Source organism: Pseudoliparis swirei, chromosome 11 (assembly GCF_029220125.1).
Source record: "Pseudoliparis swirei isolate HS2019 ecotype Mariana Trench chromosome 11, NWPU_hadal_v1, whole genome shotgun sequence".
In the NCBI taxonomy this organism is placed as follows: Eukaryota; Metazoa; Chordata; class Actinopteri; order Perciformes; family Liparidae; genus Pseudoliparis; species Pseudoliparis swirei.
In genome coordinates, this window is record NC_079398.1 from 23976782 (window position 1) to 23995237 (window position 18456).

The 18456-nt window shown below is 47.4% G+C and overlaps 1 protein-coding gene across 1 annotated transcript in view; it reads left to right on the forward strand.

The window, feature by feature from the left end:
- The first annotated feature begins 3661 nt into the window (after positions 1 to 3661).
- Positions 3662 to 18456, forward strand: part of LOC130202034 (heparan-sulfate 6-O-sulfotransferase 1-A-like) — a 67125-nt gene continuing 52330 nt past the window's right edge. Inside the window, exon 1 of the mRNA XM_056427320.1 lies at positions 3662 to 6026. Within this exon, the coding sequence (XP_056283295.1) occupies positions 5527 to 6026 (500 nt within the window). The 5' untranslated portion in view covers positions 3662 to 5526. The remainder of the gene's footprint in view (positions 6027 to 18456) is intronic.

Here is an 18456-nt window from a genome sequence, read left to right on the forward strand (position 1 = left end):
ATGTACGGAACGTCCGTGACATGAATGTAAAGTCTGGTTGGATGAAGTCACCGGGATGTGGAGCTTCCAGGTGGGAAGAGGAGACGGGACCGGATGGAAAGGAAAGGCGGAAACAATAAGTTGATCCATTGATTCGTTGATTGAGTCAACAAAAGTGACCAATTATTTGGTTTGGACTTTTCAAACGTATTAATTACTGCTTCTCGCCATCTCAGATCAGAGTTAACAAGACATCTTTGGTTTTGAAATGACTGGTCAAACACAACAAAGTCATCCTGAGCTCTGGAAAATGATGTGAGCGGCACTCATCGCCATTTCCAGACATTCTAAAGAGCAAATAATCATAAAACCCGAAAGCCAGCTAACGATGGCCATTCCCTCTTTTAGTTAAACCAAGCAGATCTTTCCACGATCTCCATCAGCCAATCAAATCGCTGCTATCAGATTTTAAATCTGTTCTCTATTTTTGAGAAAAATAACCGTGCCCTGCTCCACCCCATTCACCTCCAGTCATCAGACTCAGTGCCCAGGCTGAACTCACCTGAAGTCTACGACTGATGCCATGAAGGATTCTCTTCATGGCATCACGACCGCCAGGGACTCCGTGGGGGGTCGCCTCGAGCTGACCCTCTACATCCAGACTGTCTGCTGTCCTGGCTCCTGATTGGTGGAACGAGCTCCTCACTGACGTCAGGACAGCAGGAAGTCTCTACATCTTCACCGGAGACTAAAAACACATCTTTAGACTATATCTGGATTAAAACACAGATTAGCACTTCAGTGGCAATTAAATGACTCTTACTTATAGTATTACTTATAGTATTACTTATAGTATTACTTATGGTATTACTTATAGTATGAATTATGGTATTACTTATGTTATTACTTATAGTATTACTTATAGTATTACTTATAGTATTACTCATATTATTACTCATGTTATTACTTATGGTATTACTTATGTTATTACTCATGTTATTAATAATGTTATTACTCATGTTATTACTCATATTATTACTCATGTTATTACTTATGGTATTACTTATGTTATTACTTATGTTATTACTTATGGTATTACTCATATTATTACTCATGTTATTACTTATGTTATTACTTATGTTATTAATTATGGTATTACTCATGTTATTACTTATGGTATTACTTATGTTATTTCTTATGTTATTACTCATGTTATTACTCATATTATTACTCATGTTATTACTTATGGTATTACTTATGGTATTACTTATAGTATTACTCATGTTATTACTTATGTTATTACTTATGTTATTACTTATGGTATTACTCATGTTATTACTTATGGTATTACTTATGTTATTACTTATGTTATTACTCATGTTATTACTCATATTATTACTTATGGTATTACTTATGTTATTACTTATGTTATTACTCATATTATTACTCATGTTATTACTTATGGTATTACTTATGGTATTACTCATATTATTACTCATGTTATTACTTATGGTATTACTCATGGTATTACTCATGGTATTACTCATGTTATTACTTATGTTATTACTTATGGTATTACTTATATTATTACTTATGGTACTTTTGTAGTTCGACTTTCTTGAAGAAAAGTTACTTTCTGTATTCTTGTTGTTCTGAGTTTGTACTCTTGGTTGATGCACTTCTTGTAAGTCGCTTTGGATAAAAGCGTCTGCTAGATGACATGTAGTGTAATAATTTGTTACAATTGAGTCTATTGCAAACACTATTCATATTCATCAGCCTGTTAAAACATGCGTTCACCATCACATGGAGGTGAATAGTTCTTGGTAAACAGCATTCATGAAAAGAGGAAACATCCGCAAGCAAACCGCAGAAGTTCAAGTTTTCCATCTCAGTCGGAGCACAAAGGAGATCTCATGGAGTCTGAAGACGCGTGAGGTGGAGTCTGTGTTGACGGGTTCCTCGCTTTTGAGAAAGCTGGAAGCGTCTGGTTTTGCAGCTTAATGAAAGACCAAGACGATGAATCACAACTTGGTCCCGCTCTCTCACAAGTCAGCCTTTATAAAGGGTTTGTAAATGAAACTATTGACTTTATTAGTGGCTTATAAATCATTCACTAATTATTTATAGATCAGAAACAAGTCATTAATTAGAACAACTTTTGGGTCGCCAGGTTGTGAGAATGTCCTCTATTTTTCTCCCCAAAAAGAAGAAGCCACAAGCATTTATGAATGGGTTGATTGCTGCATTGTTATAACATAGGAAGCATAAACAATGATCTGGTATGACCATGACGTATGACCGTTATCAAAGTCATTTATAAAGCGACTTATCGTTTTGCTTTTAAAAGGACAAGAAGGGAACTATCACCTGAGATAAGTTATGACTCCAGAGAGGTGGAGAACAGATCACAGATCATGGAAGTTAAATTACAGGCTGACTGAACCCACATCGCACATCATCCACCCAAACACTCACAGTGAACACACACCCTCAGCCCTCACAACCTCATCGCCATCAGCCACAAACCACTGGTGCCCCCCGGCCTGCTGATTGGGCTGATCTGACTGATTGAGCTTCGTTTAGGAAACATGTGGGAATGAGACCCGGTAGGTTACTGACATCACACCGCCAGTCATTTAGCTCCGCCCTATTATCACAGTAAACATCTGCAATAACAAAAGCCTGGGAAATTGCAGCAAAACCACAGGAGCACTGGTGCACACACACACACACACACACAGCGCCGCCACGCGCTGAGCGTCGGGCGCCGAGTCCAAAAGATAGGCAACTAAAAAATTAATCATAGTTATAATAATTATATTATATTATTTCAGTATAGACATATTAGGCATCTTTTAGGCATGTTTATCACAAAACAGGCAGAACAAGAGATATATGTAATCGCTAAAAAAAAGTTACGATGGTGCCCCCCCCAAACATCATCATGGGGCATCATGAAGGAGTTATGCTTAGGGCACCAAAATGGCTAGCAGCGGCACTGCACACACACACACACACACACACACACACACACACACACACACACACACACACACACACACACGCACGCACACACACACACACACACACACACACACACAGTCAGCTTTGGTGAAACCAGTTTTATCTGAACCCAATCTAGCAGGAGAAACATGTTTCTTCCACTAGATGTGATTAGTGGGAATATGATCGATCCTGGGAATAAAGATTCCCGACGTGTTGATCACCTGAAGCCGTATCAGTGATGACCGCCAGCGGCAGCAGCGCGAGACGCAGCGTGAACCCGCAGTCATTATCGGTTGGTCTCATGGTTGTCGGACACTTGAGCTTTCTGGTTTGGAACTTTGCAGAACACGCAAACTGCTTTCTGCGTTTGTGTTGCCTCTTATTTTGAAATTTCGATTTCTTATAATCGGAATAAATCAATTACATTGAAAGGGAGTAATTCACTGATTTCACAAGAGCTAAAAAACCGAGCTTTTTATTGGGTTATTTTACTATTAATTTCTCTATATTCAACAAGTTCCACAAGTTAAAACTGCTGTTCATAATTTGAGTGTGGTGTGTTTGCGTTTATTGATAATGATGATAATGTTTGTTCTCCATTCAGTCTCTGGAAATTCAGTCTACTTATTTTGACTTACACCATGTCTGTGTTTCTTACAATGAGCTGTTTCTGGGGCTCCTATTGGCTAAGAAAAACGTTGATGAGAACTTCATAATCTTTTGGAAGTTAGTTCTAACTTTCTTTTATTTCCATGTTTGATCTGTATGCATTTCAAGCAAAAAAGACTAACAAAAGTAATGGTCAATGTAGGTTGCATAAAAACACATAAAGCAAAATAGAATAATATATGCATTGAAATGTCCAAATATTTACCACCAAAAAGTCTCAATTTCCTATCACCTTTAAAAATACACATTTAATGAAAATGGTACCTTTCCTGCATGGTTGCATGTTTTGGGCAAAACATAGACGGCTTGATTTGGAAAGAACAGGTTTCAAATGATAAGACATGATCAAATGCATTCAAAAATGTGATATTGTATGCTAAATAACTTTAAATGTGTTTTCATTTTTAATTGAAAACAATGATATTGTAGGCTAAATAACTTTAAATGTGTTTTAGAATTGCTTGAATCTTAGTTGTATGCAGAGGTTGGTGTTTATCATTCTAAATACCACACACCAAAACAAAAGTCTGTAAAAATAGGGAATGGAAATTCTGAAATGATTGTTTGGGACTTTGAAAAACGCAATGTTATTATAGCACACATAGCTAAGAACCATATTATTTATAAAACAGTCATAAAACAACATTTAAAAGTGTGCTAGATGTAGCCCCCATAAGCGACTACATCAGGTAATGGCTGAATACAGCAGCTCAGGTCCTTGTAGCCTGAGGCTCAGGCGCAGAGAAACAGGCAGGACTCAATGAATAACAAAAAAACTCTTAAAAAAATTAAAGAAAACATTAGGCACCTTTTAGGCATGTTTATCACAAAACAGGCAGAACAAGAGAGATGTTTAACTGCTCAAAACAAGTTACGATGGTGCCCCCCCCCCCCAAAAAAAGAAAAAGAAAATACACATTCAACTTCCCAAGCTCGCCGTTGTGCCCTTTCCTATCTCAGAGGGGGGGGGGGGGGGGGCACCATGAAGGAGTTATGCTTAGTGCACCAACATGGCGAGCAACAGCACTGCATAGGAGACATAGGAGACATAGGAGACATAGGAGACACAGAGGAGACATGGGAGACACAGAGGAGACACAGAGGAGACATAGGAGACACACAGAGGAGACACAGAGGAGACATAGGAGACACACAGAGGAGACACAGGAGACACAGAGGAGACATAGGAGACACACAGAGGAGACATAAGTGACACAGAGGAGACATAGGAGACATATGAGACACAGAGGAGACATAGGAGACACAGAGGAGACATAGGAGACACAGAGGAGACATAGGAGACACGGAACAGGGTGTTACAATATAGGTGCGTTAAATTCTTATGAATTAAACTTTTAGTTTTGTGTAAAGAGGAATGTGTTGAACTATATCTCTGCAAGGCCACTCGCTATTGGCTCCTCGTGGATGACGCGGTCGTTACGCGTCAACCAATAAATTAAAAGCGACTCTCCTTTTCACTCGGTTTTCAGCAAGAGAGAGAGAGTGAGCGCGAGAGAGGGAGAGAGCGAGAGGCGTTGAAAAGGTAGACGTCGCCGCGCTGCATGCTGGGTAACTCGCTCCACGGTGATGCAGTGTTGTGGAGCCTGGAACCCAAAGTAAAGTAACCGGGGGAGGGTCGTCTGCGCGGGGGGGCTTCGCCGAGTTACAATGCGTCCCTCGCGGTGCTGAGCGGTCTCCGTGAACGACGAGCCCACTTCTCCGGTCGCCTCCGAGCGGAATGAGTCGCTCCTGAGCCCCGGGAACCGAGTCCCTCCAGCGGGGCAGAGCCAGCATGCAGACGCCGCGCGCCCCGCTCCCCGCCGTCGGCGCGCCCGCTCCCCGGTAGCGCGCCGCGGGACCTGCGGGAACATGGTCGAGAGGAGCAGCAAATTCTTGTTGATCGTGGTCGGATCCGTGTGTTTCATGCTGATTCTGTATCAGTACGTGGCTCCCGGGGTGATCAATTTCGGCTCCCCGCACCGGTATTTCACGGAAGAAGACGAGGGGGACATCTTCCCCACTCCGGACCCCCACTACGTGAAGAAATACTACTTCCCGGTCCGGGACCTGGAGAGGACGATCGACTTCCAAATCAAAGGGGAGGACGTGATCGTGTTTTTGCACATCCAGAAAACCGGGGGGACTACCTTCGGCAGGCACCTGGTGCAGAATGTCCGCCTGGAGGTCCCCTGCGACTGCAGACCGGGCCAGAAGAAGTGTACCTGCTACCGGCCCAACCGCAAGGAGACCTGGCTCTTCTCCCGGTTCTCCACCGGCTGGAGCTGCGGCTTGCACGCCGACTGGACCGAGCTCACCAACTGCGTGCCGGGGGTCCTCAACAAGAAGGAGAGCAAGCAGAAGAATCTACGGTAAGAAACGTCGCGCGACCTCTGAGATGTCGGATTTTTTGATTTGTTGTGTGAGGTTTAGAAAATAACATGTCAGAAATTGATATTTATAATATCTTGTTTGAGGTATTCCGTCTTTTACACTATATTTCTATTGCAAAACTCGCAGGAAAATCGACCTGCATGTCCAATAAGGTCCCTGTGAACTCTTAGGATCAAATAAAGATGATGTAATCAAATTGAACTAAATTAAATCGAACTTCGTGAATTGATCCTGAACCTTTATCGACCGTTCTGCTCCATACATATTTGAAAACGGCCTTCAATGCAGGTATTTTCCCTCTGGAGACTATAATAATAATAATAAGCCTAATTTAGTGGCAACATTTTTAAAGCATTTCTTCTTATATCAAAAGTTGACATGAGTGCGCAACAATCTTTGGTCCATTTTACGACATGGACATGTAGTAATGATACCAGAGGAGATAAAGCATAACAGAAGACAACACGAGGGTGTTATTATAACCTCGTAACTGAATCACAAGTACATGGAAGTACCTGGTTGTTGTTGTTGTTGTGTTATCTTAAATCAAAGGTCTTTCTCCTCACTGTGAGGCACATTTCGTCATGGTTCAAAGTATAAAAGAATGTCAAGGATGGCGTCTTCTTCCTGCGACGGTGGCTTGATGCTGAGAGACGAACGTTTATCGGCATTTCAACCCGGCGCTGTCCGATGCCACCGGAGCTCCAGGGTGCCTCTGGGTTGTTGATGGGTGCTCATACCATCAGGGTGCCTCTGGATTGTTGATGGGTGCTCACACCATCAGGGTGCCTCTGGTTTGTTGATGGGTGCTCATACCATCAGGGTGCCTCTGGGTTGTTGATGGGTGCTCATACCATCAGGGTGCCTCTGGGTTGTTGATGGGTGCTCATACCATCAGGGTGCCTCTGGGTTGTTGATGGGTGCTCATACCATCAGGGTGCCCCGCGTTCCCACCGAACGACACTCTGCGGTTCGGCCGAGTTCCTGTCGGTCGTGAGGACTGCAATAAATCCAGGCAACATTTCTTCACAGTAATAATCCCTTCATTGACTGCAAGGCATTCAGACACGATGTGCATTGTTATGAAGTTCCAGGCGAACCGTTTCTTCCCCTCTTTGTTTCTACATCGCATCCCTCACTCAGACTTATTGACGGCTGTGTCGGCTTCCATCTCGCTGCAGCCTCGTGGTCAAAGGGGCGCGCTGGTTGAGCGTGTTCTCGGTCTCCGTGTAGCCCGAGCTTGTTTTATCTTTTACTTTGGCCGCGAGTGATCAACAGTACAAACGGGGTTGGACAAATGTGGGAATTTCTAAAAGAGAAAGCGGTGATTTTCACATCTCTGTCTGGCTGCTCTGCTTCCCATCGCTGCTCAAACTGGGGGTTGGAACTGCGGGCTGGTCGGGGGGGGGGGACCCTGCGGGGGTTTGGCTCCGCTCTAATCCGGGTGATTATTACTGCTGGGACACACACACACACACACACACACCAGCGCTGGTATTCGCTGCTGGCGTCCGTCCCGATCCCCGTGGTTTCCCCCGGTCGGAGGTGACGACGTGTCCGGCCGTTCTGATCTCACGGTGGCAGCAGGATGAACGGCCCTGCGTCACTTTGCGAGCGCCGCTTCAAAGTCTGAGCTTGTGTGTGTGTTATTGTGTCGTTGTGTGTTTTGTGTGCACCTGAAGGGGCCGGGGGAACGGAGAGAGCCGGGGATGAGAGAGCGTGGTGTGCACGGGGAGGATCCCGTGCCTCTGGTATCATCGACTCCCGTCACTCCTGACAGGAGGAACGAGGGACCCTGAAGGACGCCGACGCTGCGTTTCACACGGCTCCTCTTCCACAGGAGCCAATCGCTGCAATGAGGAGCGCTGAAGAACCACTGGGATCCCTCGCGCCGGTTCCCTTCCGGGTTTTCCTCCCTTTTCTCTCCGCGTGCTCCGGCCCGTGTGCGTTCCGACCCTCGCGTTCGTCGCTCTCGCCCCGCGGCGGTAATGCTCGTTTAGGGCCGTTTATCTGGAGGGGAGTGTGGCGACGAGGCCAGAGGGGGCGCACACAAAGGTCGTCTGTGTTTACGGAGCGACGGCGCCGTGTCGTACGCACAGGCCTGGGATCAGCTGTGCGTATTGTCAGTGTGGGGGAGTCGGTAGCTCCGGTCAGGGCTTCTGTGTGTCTGGCACACCTGGTATCTGCAGGCTTTGTGGAGGAATGTGTGTGTGTGTGTGTGTGTGTGAGAAATGGAAAGGAGCTGGCCGCCTCTATCGCGACGTCTTTGACTGCAGCAGCAGCAGCAGCAGGAGTTGAGATCCGGCCTCCCTCCGCAGGGGGGATCTCATCCGGCCGTCACGGGAATCTTTTGCACAAATGTTTTAAATGCGGCAAACAACAAAAAATGGAAAATAGGACGACTTCCATCAACTGGATTCAAGCACAGCGTTACGAGAGTTCTTCTTGGAGTCGTAATTGACAGTTACTGTCATATTGATTCATGCTTTCATTTGATTAGGAAATATATATATATATACGTGCCAATATCAAAATATTTTTTCCCTATTAATGATGCCAAAGGAATGCCATAAAATATTAAAAAGTGCACATCAAAGGGCATTCATTTAATCAGTTAATTATCAAAGAACGGCAAGAAATAATATTCACATCTGAGAACCTGAAAGCAAAGATTGCCAAAGTAAATAACTTTAACCGATTAGCAAACTTCTGCAATTTAACATTTGCAGATCAACTTTTAGCTCTGCTTATGTTTGTATTTTTTCTAGCCGAGTATAACGGCTGTGTTGGAGCTATTTAATTTGACATTTGTATTTAGGTTTTATTGTAAAGTAATATTGATTATTTATTGCTGATTACCTTCGCATTGAAAATGCGGAAGGTAATGTTTTGATCGCCGTGTATTTATTTATTTATTTGTATGCGTGTTACTCGCATAACTCAAAAAGTATTAAACCGAATCGCATGAAATTTGGTGGGATGATTGGTTATTATCCGGGGACCATTTGATTAGATTTTGGGATCGATCGGGTCAAAGGTCAAGGTCATGAAAAAGTCAAAATCTTCTTTTTAGCAATTTCTATCCAATTGGCATGCAACTAATGCCAACATGTTCATAATTCAATGCCCGATCTTGTGATATGCGAAGGTATGCGCTCTACCGAGGGCCCGTTCTAGTTTAGGTTATATTTTGATATGTTAGTTGTTTCTTATGATAGTTGTAGTTTAGTTTAATATATTTAGTTGTAGGTTCACTGATTGGGTAACGCTGGGCACCTGTGGTTACATGTAGAGGTGGGTAGGCACAGGACCAGCATGCACCTGGGTGGCCGATGGTTTTTTACCACAGCATCAGTGAAGAGTGTCAGCGTTGAGTTTGTTCTTTTTTGTTTGTTTGTAAAATAAATTATCAGAATTAACACACCGGAGTGGACGTTACTTTTCTTTTGCATGCGTCGACTCCGAAGCCCACGGAGCGTCAGCGGCGGTTTGATTGATAGTTTTGTTTGATTTCGTACGACAAATGTCCGCTCCAGGCTGTGGACGCTCACACATTGACATTTAAATGACATCCTGTTCTGCTTTAAAGAACTTCTCTCGGTGTCCAAATCCACGATCGAACCGCTTTGTATCGTGAGTGTAAAATGTTCCCGGCCCTGCTGTCGCGGCTGTATTATTTATTGATTCCACAGATGGATCTGTGTCGCTGTGCGCTTTCTTTAAAGCGGTTCGAGCATGAAGCCATTTTCGAGACATTGAGTATATTGGATCAAATGTTTGTTTTATTTTTTGTCTGGGATCGGTTCTCAGATGGAGATGAACTGCTGCATTGTGGGAGACAAACAATCACAGCTCCCGATTCAAGGCCGTAGTTTTGGGGCTTCTAATTGGTTAAGGAGGTATCTTCCACTTTACTCAAATTAGAGCCACGCGTTCAGACGGGCCATCTGTCCCGCGTGTTCACGCATCTCAAGACTGTGTGTGTGTGTGTGCGCGCTTTAATCCGAGTGTCAGAGCGTCTCCGCAAGTCAAGTGATGGGGCTAATTGTACTGGCTCCATCTCGGCCCTCTCGAATCACTCCGTTTTTTTTCTCCTCTTCGATTCCCGCCTCCTCTTCATCCCTTCTGCTTGCCTCTAAAACCCTCTCCTTCCCTCCCTCCCTCCTCTCCGTGAGGGTGTCGCTCTATAATCAAACAGCAGGCTTGCTTTCCGCGCGGCGGCTTTCCCGCCGGGGGGCACACTCTCCATCTTTCTCCTTCACGTTCCTCCCTCTCCTCTCTCCATCTCTGCCCACTCGTCCTTCTTTTGCTCCTTTGCCATCTCCCTCTCCCTCCGAGCGTGACGACCGCATTAGAGGAAATGTCTTTTCATGGAAGATTTGCTGCAATTTCCAAAATGGCTGCTTTGCCTAATGGACAACTGCCTTGGTTCTAATGAATGATTACATGTATGGGGGGGGGGGCAAGGAGAGGGGGCGAGGAGAGGGGGCGAGATAAAGAAGAAGGAGGTGATGAAGGAGAGGCTGTGTTGAATGTGGGATAAGAGTCGAGCCGTCAGGGAATGATTGAACAGATGGAAGGGAGAAACGTTTAGTTTCATGACTGGGGAGGGGGCTCGTCGATTAGCACGGTTGTCGAGCGCCGGGCATCACTCTGCTTTCAAAAGGTCCGATTCAGATTCACAGCGCCACGCTGAGATGGTTCTCTGTGTGTGTGTGTGTGTGTGTGTGTGTGTGTGGCGTGGGAGCGGATGCGCGTGCATGTGTCCGCCCAGCATGGTGCCGTCAGCGTCCAGAGGAACTCCAGGAGGCAGCAGAGTGTGTGTGTGTGTGTGTGTGTGTGTGTACGTCCGTGTGGAGACGGGCATGTTGGTGTTAATCCAATCAGATTAGCCGGGTTTTAGCCCGGCGCTCCGAAGCGGGTTACGTCCGCTCATCCCGCGCCGCATTCCCAATCCCGACAGAGATTCCCGCGTCCCGGCAACCGGTCGGTCGCGGCCCGCTGACTCGGCTCCTCGCCTTCGCTCGCGGGCCGGGCCTCCCTCCTCGTCTTCGGCTCTAATGAGTTTTTCCCACCGGCGAGTTAACGCGACGCTGCGCCTGATTGACGTGGCGTTGGTGTGTGAGGAATGCAGGCGGAGGCGTTCAAGAACATTCTGTACCAGCGCGAAGTTTTTCTGAATTCATAAGTGTTCACAGGAGGTGCTAGAACCATTTGTAGATTAATGGACTTTTCAGGTGACAATAAATTTGTATTTTTAATGTTAAAATACTAAATAAATGCTGGTTCCAGATTGACCGTCGGTCCAAAAAATGCAATTTGTAGATATTCTTATTATTTGGGCTCTGCTTTGGCAACAAGCATTAGTATTTTACATTTAAAACTTGCATTTCTATGTCTACTTGCAGTTTTTAGCCAATGCAGTTCAGCAGCTCTTCACATGATAGTGGGAGGACTGGCGACTCTCACGCTAACGCACAGAGAGGAAGTGAGACGCAGCCCTGTGCTCCTCGGTAGCTCGAGGTGAGTGTTGACGGCCCTCCAACGCCAGAGCTCAGCCTCCTACGCCAGAGCTCAGCCTCCGGTCGACGTGACGCACAACCCGACATCAGCTGAGAGACTTTAGCTCAACAGGATACAAGGACCTCTCGTGGGCCCCTGGCCCACACACACACACACACACACACACACACACACACACACAGCTTGACTCCATGCCGACATTCCACAGCAATCTTACAGCAGATAACTGGCTGGAGTGGATGAGGGACGCAGCGTCGGCCCAAAGGCCCGACTGTTGCTGCAAAATGCTGATTTTCAAAGTTACGGCCTGGACTCTTTCGGACGATCCTCGAGTCAAACTTAAACACGTTAAACTGACGAGGAGGCAAACCCATCCGGTCGAGGCCGCCGCCTCCATCGATCCGCCCGGCCGCGGCGAGGTGGAGAGAGGAGTCTGCTCCATCGCCCACTTCCGTCTCGGTCGGTCGTCCGTGAGGTCATCTTCGCTCCGCCCGCACGCCTTCGTCACGACCCGGCTCTAATGCCGCGACAAAGACGAGGGCGACGCCGGGTTGTTCCCAAGAGCAACGTCTTTACTTCTCATTGGCGTGGTGCCGAGGTTCCAGCCACCGACTCCTGCTGTCCACGGCGCTCAAAAGCTTCCGGCGTCGGCTGTTCCCCACAAAGTCCTGGCAAACCCCGCCTCCAGCCAGAGCGGCGTCACGCCTTCCTCTCCGATTGGCCGACTTTCCGTCGATCGACGCGACTCGAGCGCCGCTGACGTCGAGCGGAGGCCTTCCAGCCGCGTCCTCAACGCGGGCGAAAAGGAAAGCAAGAGCGACGCGCTCCTTAATCACGACGCGACCTCTAGGCCTCGACGCGTCGCTCTCGTCCACCCGCCGCCCCGTGGACCAATCACCGCGCCGCGAATGATTAGCGCGCCTTTCTCCAGCCGGTAATGAGGAGCGCTACGCTACAGCAGCCGCGCCAACAGGATTACTCTCTATTGATTAGCCTAGCGCTGCTAGCTCGAAGCAAAGGAGTGATTAGTGGACATTTCTATCGTGGTTAATGAGTGGCGCGGAGGAATGTTCTGGGATGCCGTCCGTGAGAAAAGGATTACAGGCTATTAATCTGTCGCTCCACGCCGACCCTAAACGTCTCTTTCCTTCAACCCCTCCCCCACATGGCGCCCTGTTCTCTCTCCCTCTGAGACGGACGGACAGAAAGAGAGCGAGACCCCAAAGGGCGGCCGTCCGCGGCGCCGTCTCTTCACGCGGCCCGGGGAGCCTCGCCTCGCCGGCCGAGCGCCCCTCGTTTATTTGTAAACAAACACATAAATGCATACATTTTCCGCATGCGTGTGTTTATGAATAAATGCGTCTGTTTACGGCGCCCGTGGGAGCGTGTTTGTTTGTGTGAGCGAGCGATGGCCGACGGAGGAGGCGTGTGAACGGAGACGCCGACAGGCGTGGTAATTGAATTGTGGGGGAAATGCAAATCCCGCACTGCCGTTTTGAATTGGGGGGAGGAGTTTTTACTGATTGGGGCTGTCTCGTCTTTGAGAACACACACACACACACACACACACAGCGGCTAACTTTGACAAAATGCCCCTAAAAGAGAAGGGATGATGCCGTTGTGGCTGCATCCTTCCACGCCTCACACTCTGTTTCTGCTTGTCACGCCATCGCATCTTCAGTGACTTTTGTCTGTGTGCATTTGTGTGCGTCTGCATGTGAGGGCCCCACCAGTGTGTGTGTGTGTGAGGGCCCCACCAGTGTGTGTGTGTGAGGGCCCCACCTGTGTGTGTGTGTGAGGGCCCCACCAGAAGTGCTGATGCCATTCATGGAAAGACGGCGCAAAGGCAAAAAACAGATTCTCCGTTCTGCTACACTCGGTCTGTCTGTTCTGCTTCCGCAGAACTGGAGATCTGTGTGTCTCTGTGTCTGTGTGTGTGTATGTGTGTATGTGTGTGTGTATATGAGGCCTTCATTTTTGCATTCAAGTCTGGGTGTTTGCTGTGTGTGTGGCCTTTGTTCGCAACTGTGTGTGTGTGTGTGTTACCATGCTGTTCCGATTTCTCTCTTCGCCACTGGGGCTCAATTCTATTTCATTGTCTTTCTGACCAATATTTGTATTGTGATTTAAAATTATAGTAATTTTCAGTAATTCAATTCTCGCCCTTATTGATGAACCACACGGTATTAAATGTGAAGATCTCTCCCAAAGAAGGTTTCTTCACATCTGGCACGGATGAAGTGATGATATTTTGGACGGGCGTAGAGATAAACTGTATCTTGACTGGTTGGTGGAAGTCATTAATTAGACTGACATGACTTCATCATTCTGTTAAATTGAGAACAGCTGTGAATGAAAAATGAAACGGCAGAAAGACTCCGCCTCCTCTCTCCGCTCCGACTCCTGCAACTCGATGCGATCTCTCGCTCCGCTCTTCTTCCGGCGGTCCTCCTCGGAAACCGAAGCGCGTTCCCGAGGTTCTCGTCTCGCAATCAAAGAGAAATTGGCATCCTTTATTTCAGTTGCAACGTAAAAACGAACCGGCGCAGCGGCGGCGTCGCACACATCGCTCGCCGAACACACGGAGCGATCGACGAGCCGGACCTTTAGCTTTCAGCTCGGTTATGGAACGTGTCTTTGAACGAGGCCTTCCGGAACAAAACCCCGAAGTTCCAGTTTCACGTTGGCTCTCTGTGATACCGACGGGTGTTTTCCAGGGGAAGTCGTCTCTCAGCTGGCACAAGTCGGACCGACTCGAGCGTGCGAGGAACGCATGAAGCAGACAGCTGCTGTGCGTTTCCATGTCGTCGTTTGGATTCGTGGAATTAACGCTGATGAGCTTCAGCTGGCCGAACTCGCCGCAGACGGTTGTCTTTAAAACACCGTTGGCAACTGAAAGTTCAAAAAGAAAAGATTGTTGCATCTTAAGACGATAAAAATAATGAATACATTTAATAATGTCGTTAAATAGTCTGCTGTGATCTTAAGTTTGGATTTCGGTATGGAAACTACAGTCACACACACACACACACACTCTTGTGTAAGCAGCTGGTTTTGTCAAATCGGCGTTTAATAAATGTCACCTCGTCCGGAAATGTTGACTCGCTCCATTGTTGAGTCAAACTTAAGCTTTTCCTGTAACGACAGTAAAGAGCAATTTCCGGAGCGAGAAAGTCCCACCGCGGCGAATAAAGACGCCGTGGAAGCAAATCCAGTTCTTCAGTTCTCGCCGTCTCTTCGCCTCGTCGTCGCTCCGTCGCCCCGCTGTGGATCTCGGACATGATTATGTCATTTTCCACTTCACCCAATACACTTTTTTTTTTTTAGCTCTTTCACTACTCCAACCTCCGCCGCCACCCTGTCGTGCTGGGTTCCCACCGCGTGTCGGCTTCCTCCAGGGAGAGGAAGTGATGTCGGGAAGTGCTTTTATCCGCCCGTGATCTGATCTGATGCGAGATGGAGATAAACACAGGATGAGTGTCGTGTTCCCTCTCCCGCCCGGGAGAACCGGACGATGGAGATGCCCTCGTTTCTTTTTGTGCCTGCGACTGCTTTTTTTTCCCCCTCGTGCACACAGATTGAAAAACCCGGTGGTCTTGGGGGTGATTGCCAAATATATAATAGAGAGTCCGCTGTGAAACCAAGAAAGAGAAGTTAAGGAAGTCGTGAGTAATCTGTCTGCAGACGACATTGTGTGTCTGTCAAGTTGACTTTACCTCCACCTGCTCCCATGTTTCTATGCTCTTTGTTATCCTGTCACATACATGCAGAGACATCGATTAGATCGCTTTCAGGAGCGCCTCCACATGCAGAGCACCCTGTCGAGACATTCAGAAGACTCGTACATGAAAATGACACGGAGTATATCAATACTTCAGATTACGCCTTGGGTTGTCCTAACCAGCACATAGTTTGGCTGTTTAGAGTAAGTCAGAAAGGAAAACCCCAATCCCACTGAGAATACGTTCCGTAGTCAGTGTAATGTCTTTTAAAAGCCTCTGTTATAGCATATACACATAGAAGAGCAAGGCGTATGCACATCCATCACTTTTATGACCTGGGTGGATTTATGTTTTTGCTGTGGTTGTTTTTTGTCTACCTGCAGGGACAACAGATGCACATACGAGCAAACGCTGGTGCAATTACTTTTAATTGTGCTCTTTCCTTGCAAACAAACCCCCAAATACAAATTAATCAAGCACTCGTATAAGTCAAATAACCAAGCCAGGTATTTTTTAAACTAGTCTGTACATTTTTATTTTTATTTCTACATTATTTTAGTATGTGTCCTCATGGACACTTTCTTTTATCATAGCTGAACTGGTCTCACTGGTCTTCTACCTCTTCCAACTACAAGGCGAAGATTGAGGACTGCTTCCAGAGTAACGACTCCAGGCAGGTGTGGCAGGGGGTCCAACACATGACAAACTACAGACCCAGCCACCCCTCGGCCGACGGGGGCGACCCTCAGTTGGTGGAAGAGCTGAACTCCTTCTACGCCCGCTACGAGGTGGGACAAACGGAAGCAGCCACACCACATCCACCAGCCCACAGCAGCCTCATCCTCACGGAACACGAAGTGAGACGCACGCTGAAGGCCGTGAACCCGAGGAAAGCAGCAGGGCCGGACGGCGTCTCGGGACGGGTGTTGAGAGACTGCGCCGACCAGCTGGCGGGGGTCTTCACCAAGATCTTCAACCAGTCCCTGTCCCAGGCCACCGTCCCATCCTGCCTGAAAACCTCCACAATCATCCCGGTGCCAAAAAAGAAAACCATCAGCTGCTTAAACGACTACCGTCCAGTGGCACTCACCCCCATCCCCATGAAGTGCTTCGAGAAGCTGGTTCGTTCCCACATCATCTCATCCCTTCCGCCCGGCCTGGACCGTCACCAGTTTGCATACAGAGCAAACAGGTCCACGGATGACGCCATCGCCACAGCTCTCCACTCTGCCCTGTCTCACCTGGAGGGGGGGGGGAGCTACGCACGGCTGCTCTTCATGGACTTCTGCTCGGCATTTAACACCATCCTTCCTGACAGACTGGTGACAAAACTGTCAGACCTGGGATTATCACTCTACCTGCCGTTGGATTAAGGACTTCCTGTCTGACCGCCCCCAGAGGGTGAGGATAGGTCCCCACACCTCCACGGCCCTCAGCCTCAGCACCGGGTCACCCCAGGGCTGCGTGCTGAGCCCCTACTTACTCCTCTACACTAATGACTTCACACGCCCACCCCAGCAACTCCATCATAAAGTTTGCTGACGACACCACTGTGGTGGGCTGCATCTCCGGGTGACGAGACGCGTGCATGACGAGGTGGAGCAGCTGTCTGTGTTGTGCAAAGCGAACAACCTGCAGCTGAACAAGCTCAAAACCCAGGAGATGATCATCGATTACAGAAGGAAGAAAACTGTCATCCAGCCCCTGTACATTGACGGGAACTGTGTGGAGAGAGTCTCGGTCTTCAGATTCCTGGGCGTTCACCTGGCTGAGGACCTGTCCTGGAGAACCAACACCACGGCGATCGTCAAGAAGGCACAGCAGAGACTCTACTTCCTGAGAATACTCAGGAATTACCACCTCAGACAGGATCTGCTTGTGTCCTTCTACCGCTGCTCCGTGGAGAGCGTCCTCACCTATTGCATCTGCGTGTGGTTCCTCAGCTGCACAGCCGCAGAGAGGAACGCGCTTCAGAGGGTCGTCAACTCGGCCCAGAAGATCATCGGTGCCCCTCCCTCCCTGCTAGAACTCTACAGCACTCGCGGCCTTCAGAAAGCAGTCAAGATCCTCAAGGATCCATCTCACCCGGCAACGAACACTTTGTACGGCTGCGCTCAGGCAGGCGCTTCAAGACTATGTATACCCGGACCAACAGACTTAAGTTCAGCTTCTTTCCGAGGGCCATAAGCGCACTAAACGCTGCTAAGTTTTTAGAGAGTCAAATGTCGCATCCCCGTTCAATATGAGGAATCGTGCAATAAAAAACTTAGGTTTACACTAAGAAATATGCCTAGTTTACATACGTAGTTTATTATACTTATTTTTATATTTATATTTACATCCATAGATCTCATTTATACTTATGTATAGTTCCCCTATGTCTATTTATGATTCATTCTGGTTTTTATATTGTCTTGTTTATATTGTCTTGTTGTTTTTCTATTGTCCTATTAGCACCTTGGGATTGCATCTAAATTTCGTTGTTCCTTTGCACAATGACAAATAAAGATCATTCATTCATTCATATAACCATTAAGTCAGGCTTGAAGCGTAGGATCACATTTACCCAGTATTTTAAGTTTACTAACTCAACAATAAGGGCCCAGCTGGCTAGCCCGTTCCTTCACGACAAAAAACACGCAGAACACAAAGCAAAACACACAAAACACAACCCGGAATACAGTTCATTCAGTGTCTTTCAGGTTTTATATAGTTCTTCGGGTCAAAAGAAACGGACACTGTCCTTTAACGGAAACCCCGACTCAAAAGGAGTCTGGAGATAACTGACATGTTCTCTTATCGCGTTAATTAAATATAATATAATTTCCAAAAAAACAATGACATAAGTGGGGCAGTGGGATGTGTAAAATGGCAGGAGGGTGGAAATGTCCTGTAGAGTCCAGTTCAGGAGGGAGCTAGAGAGCTAGAGAGAGCTAGAGCTAGAGAGAGCTAGAGCGAGGGAGAGAGCTAGAGGGAGAGAGCTATTGAGAGAGAGAGCTAGAGGGAGAGAGCTAGAGAGAGCGAGAGAGAGAGAGCGAGCTAGAGAGAGAGAACGAGCTAGAGGGAGAGAGCTAGAGAGAGAGAGCTAGAGGGAGGGAGAGAGCGAGGAGCTAGAGAGAGGGAGAGCTATTGAGAGAGAGAGCTAGACGGAGAGAGCTAGAGG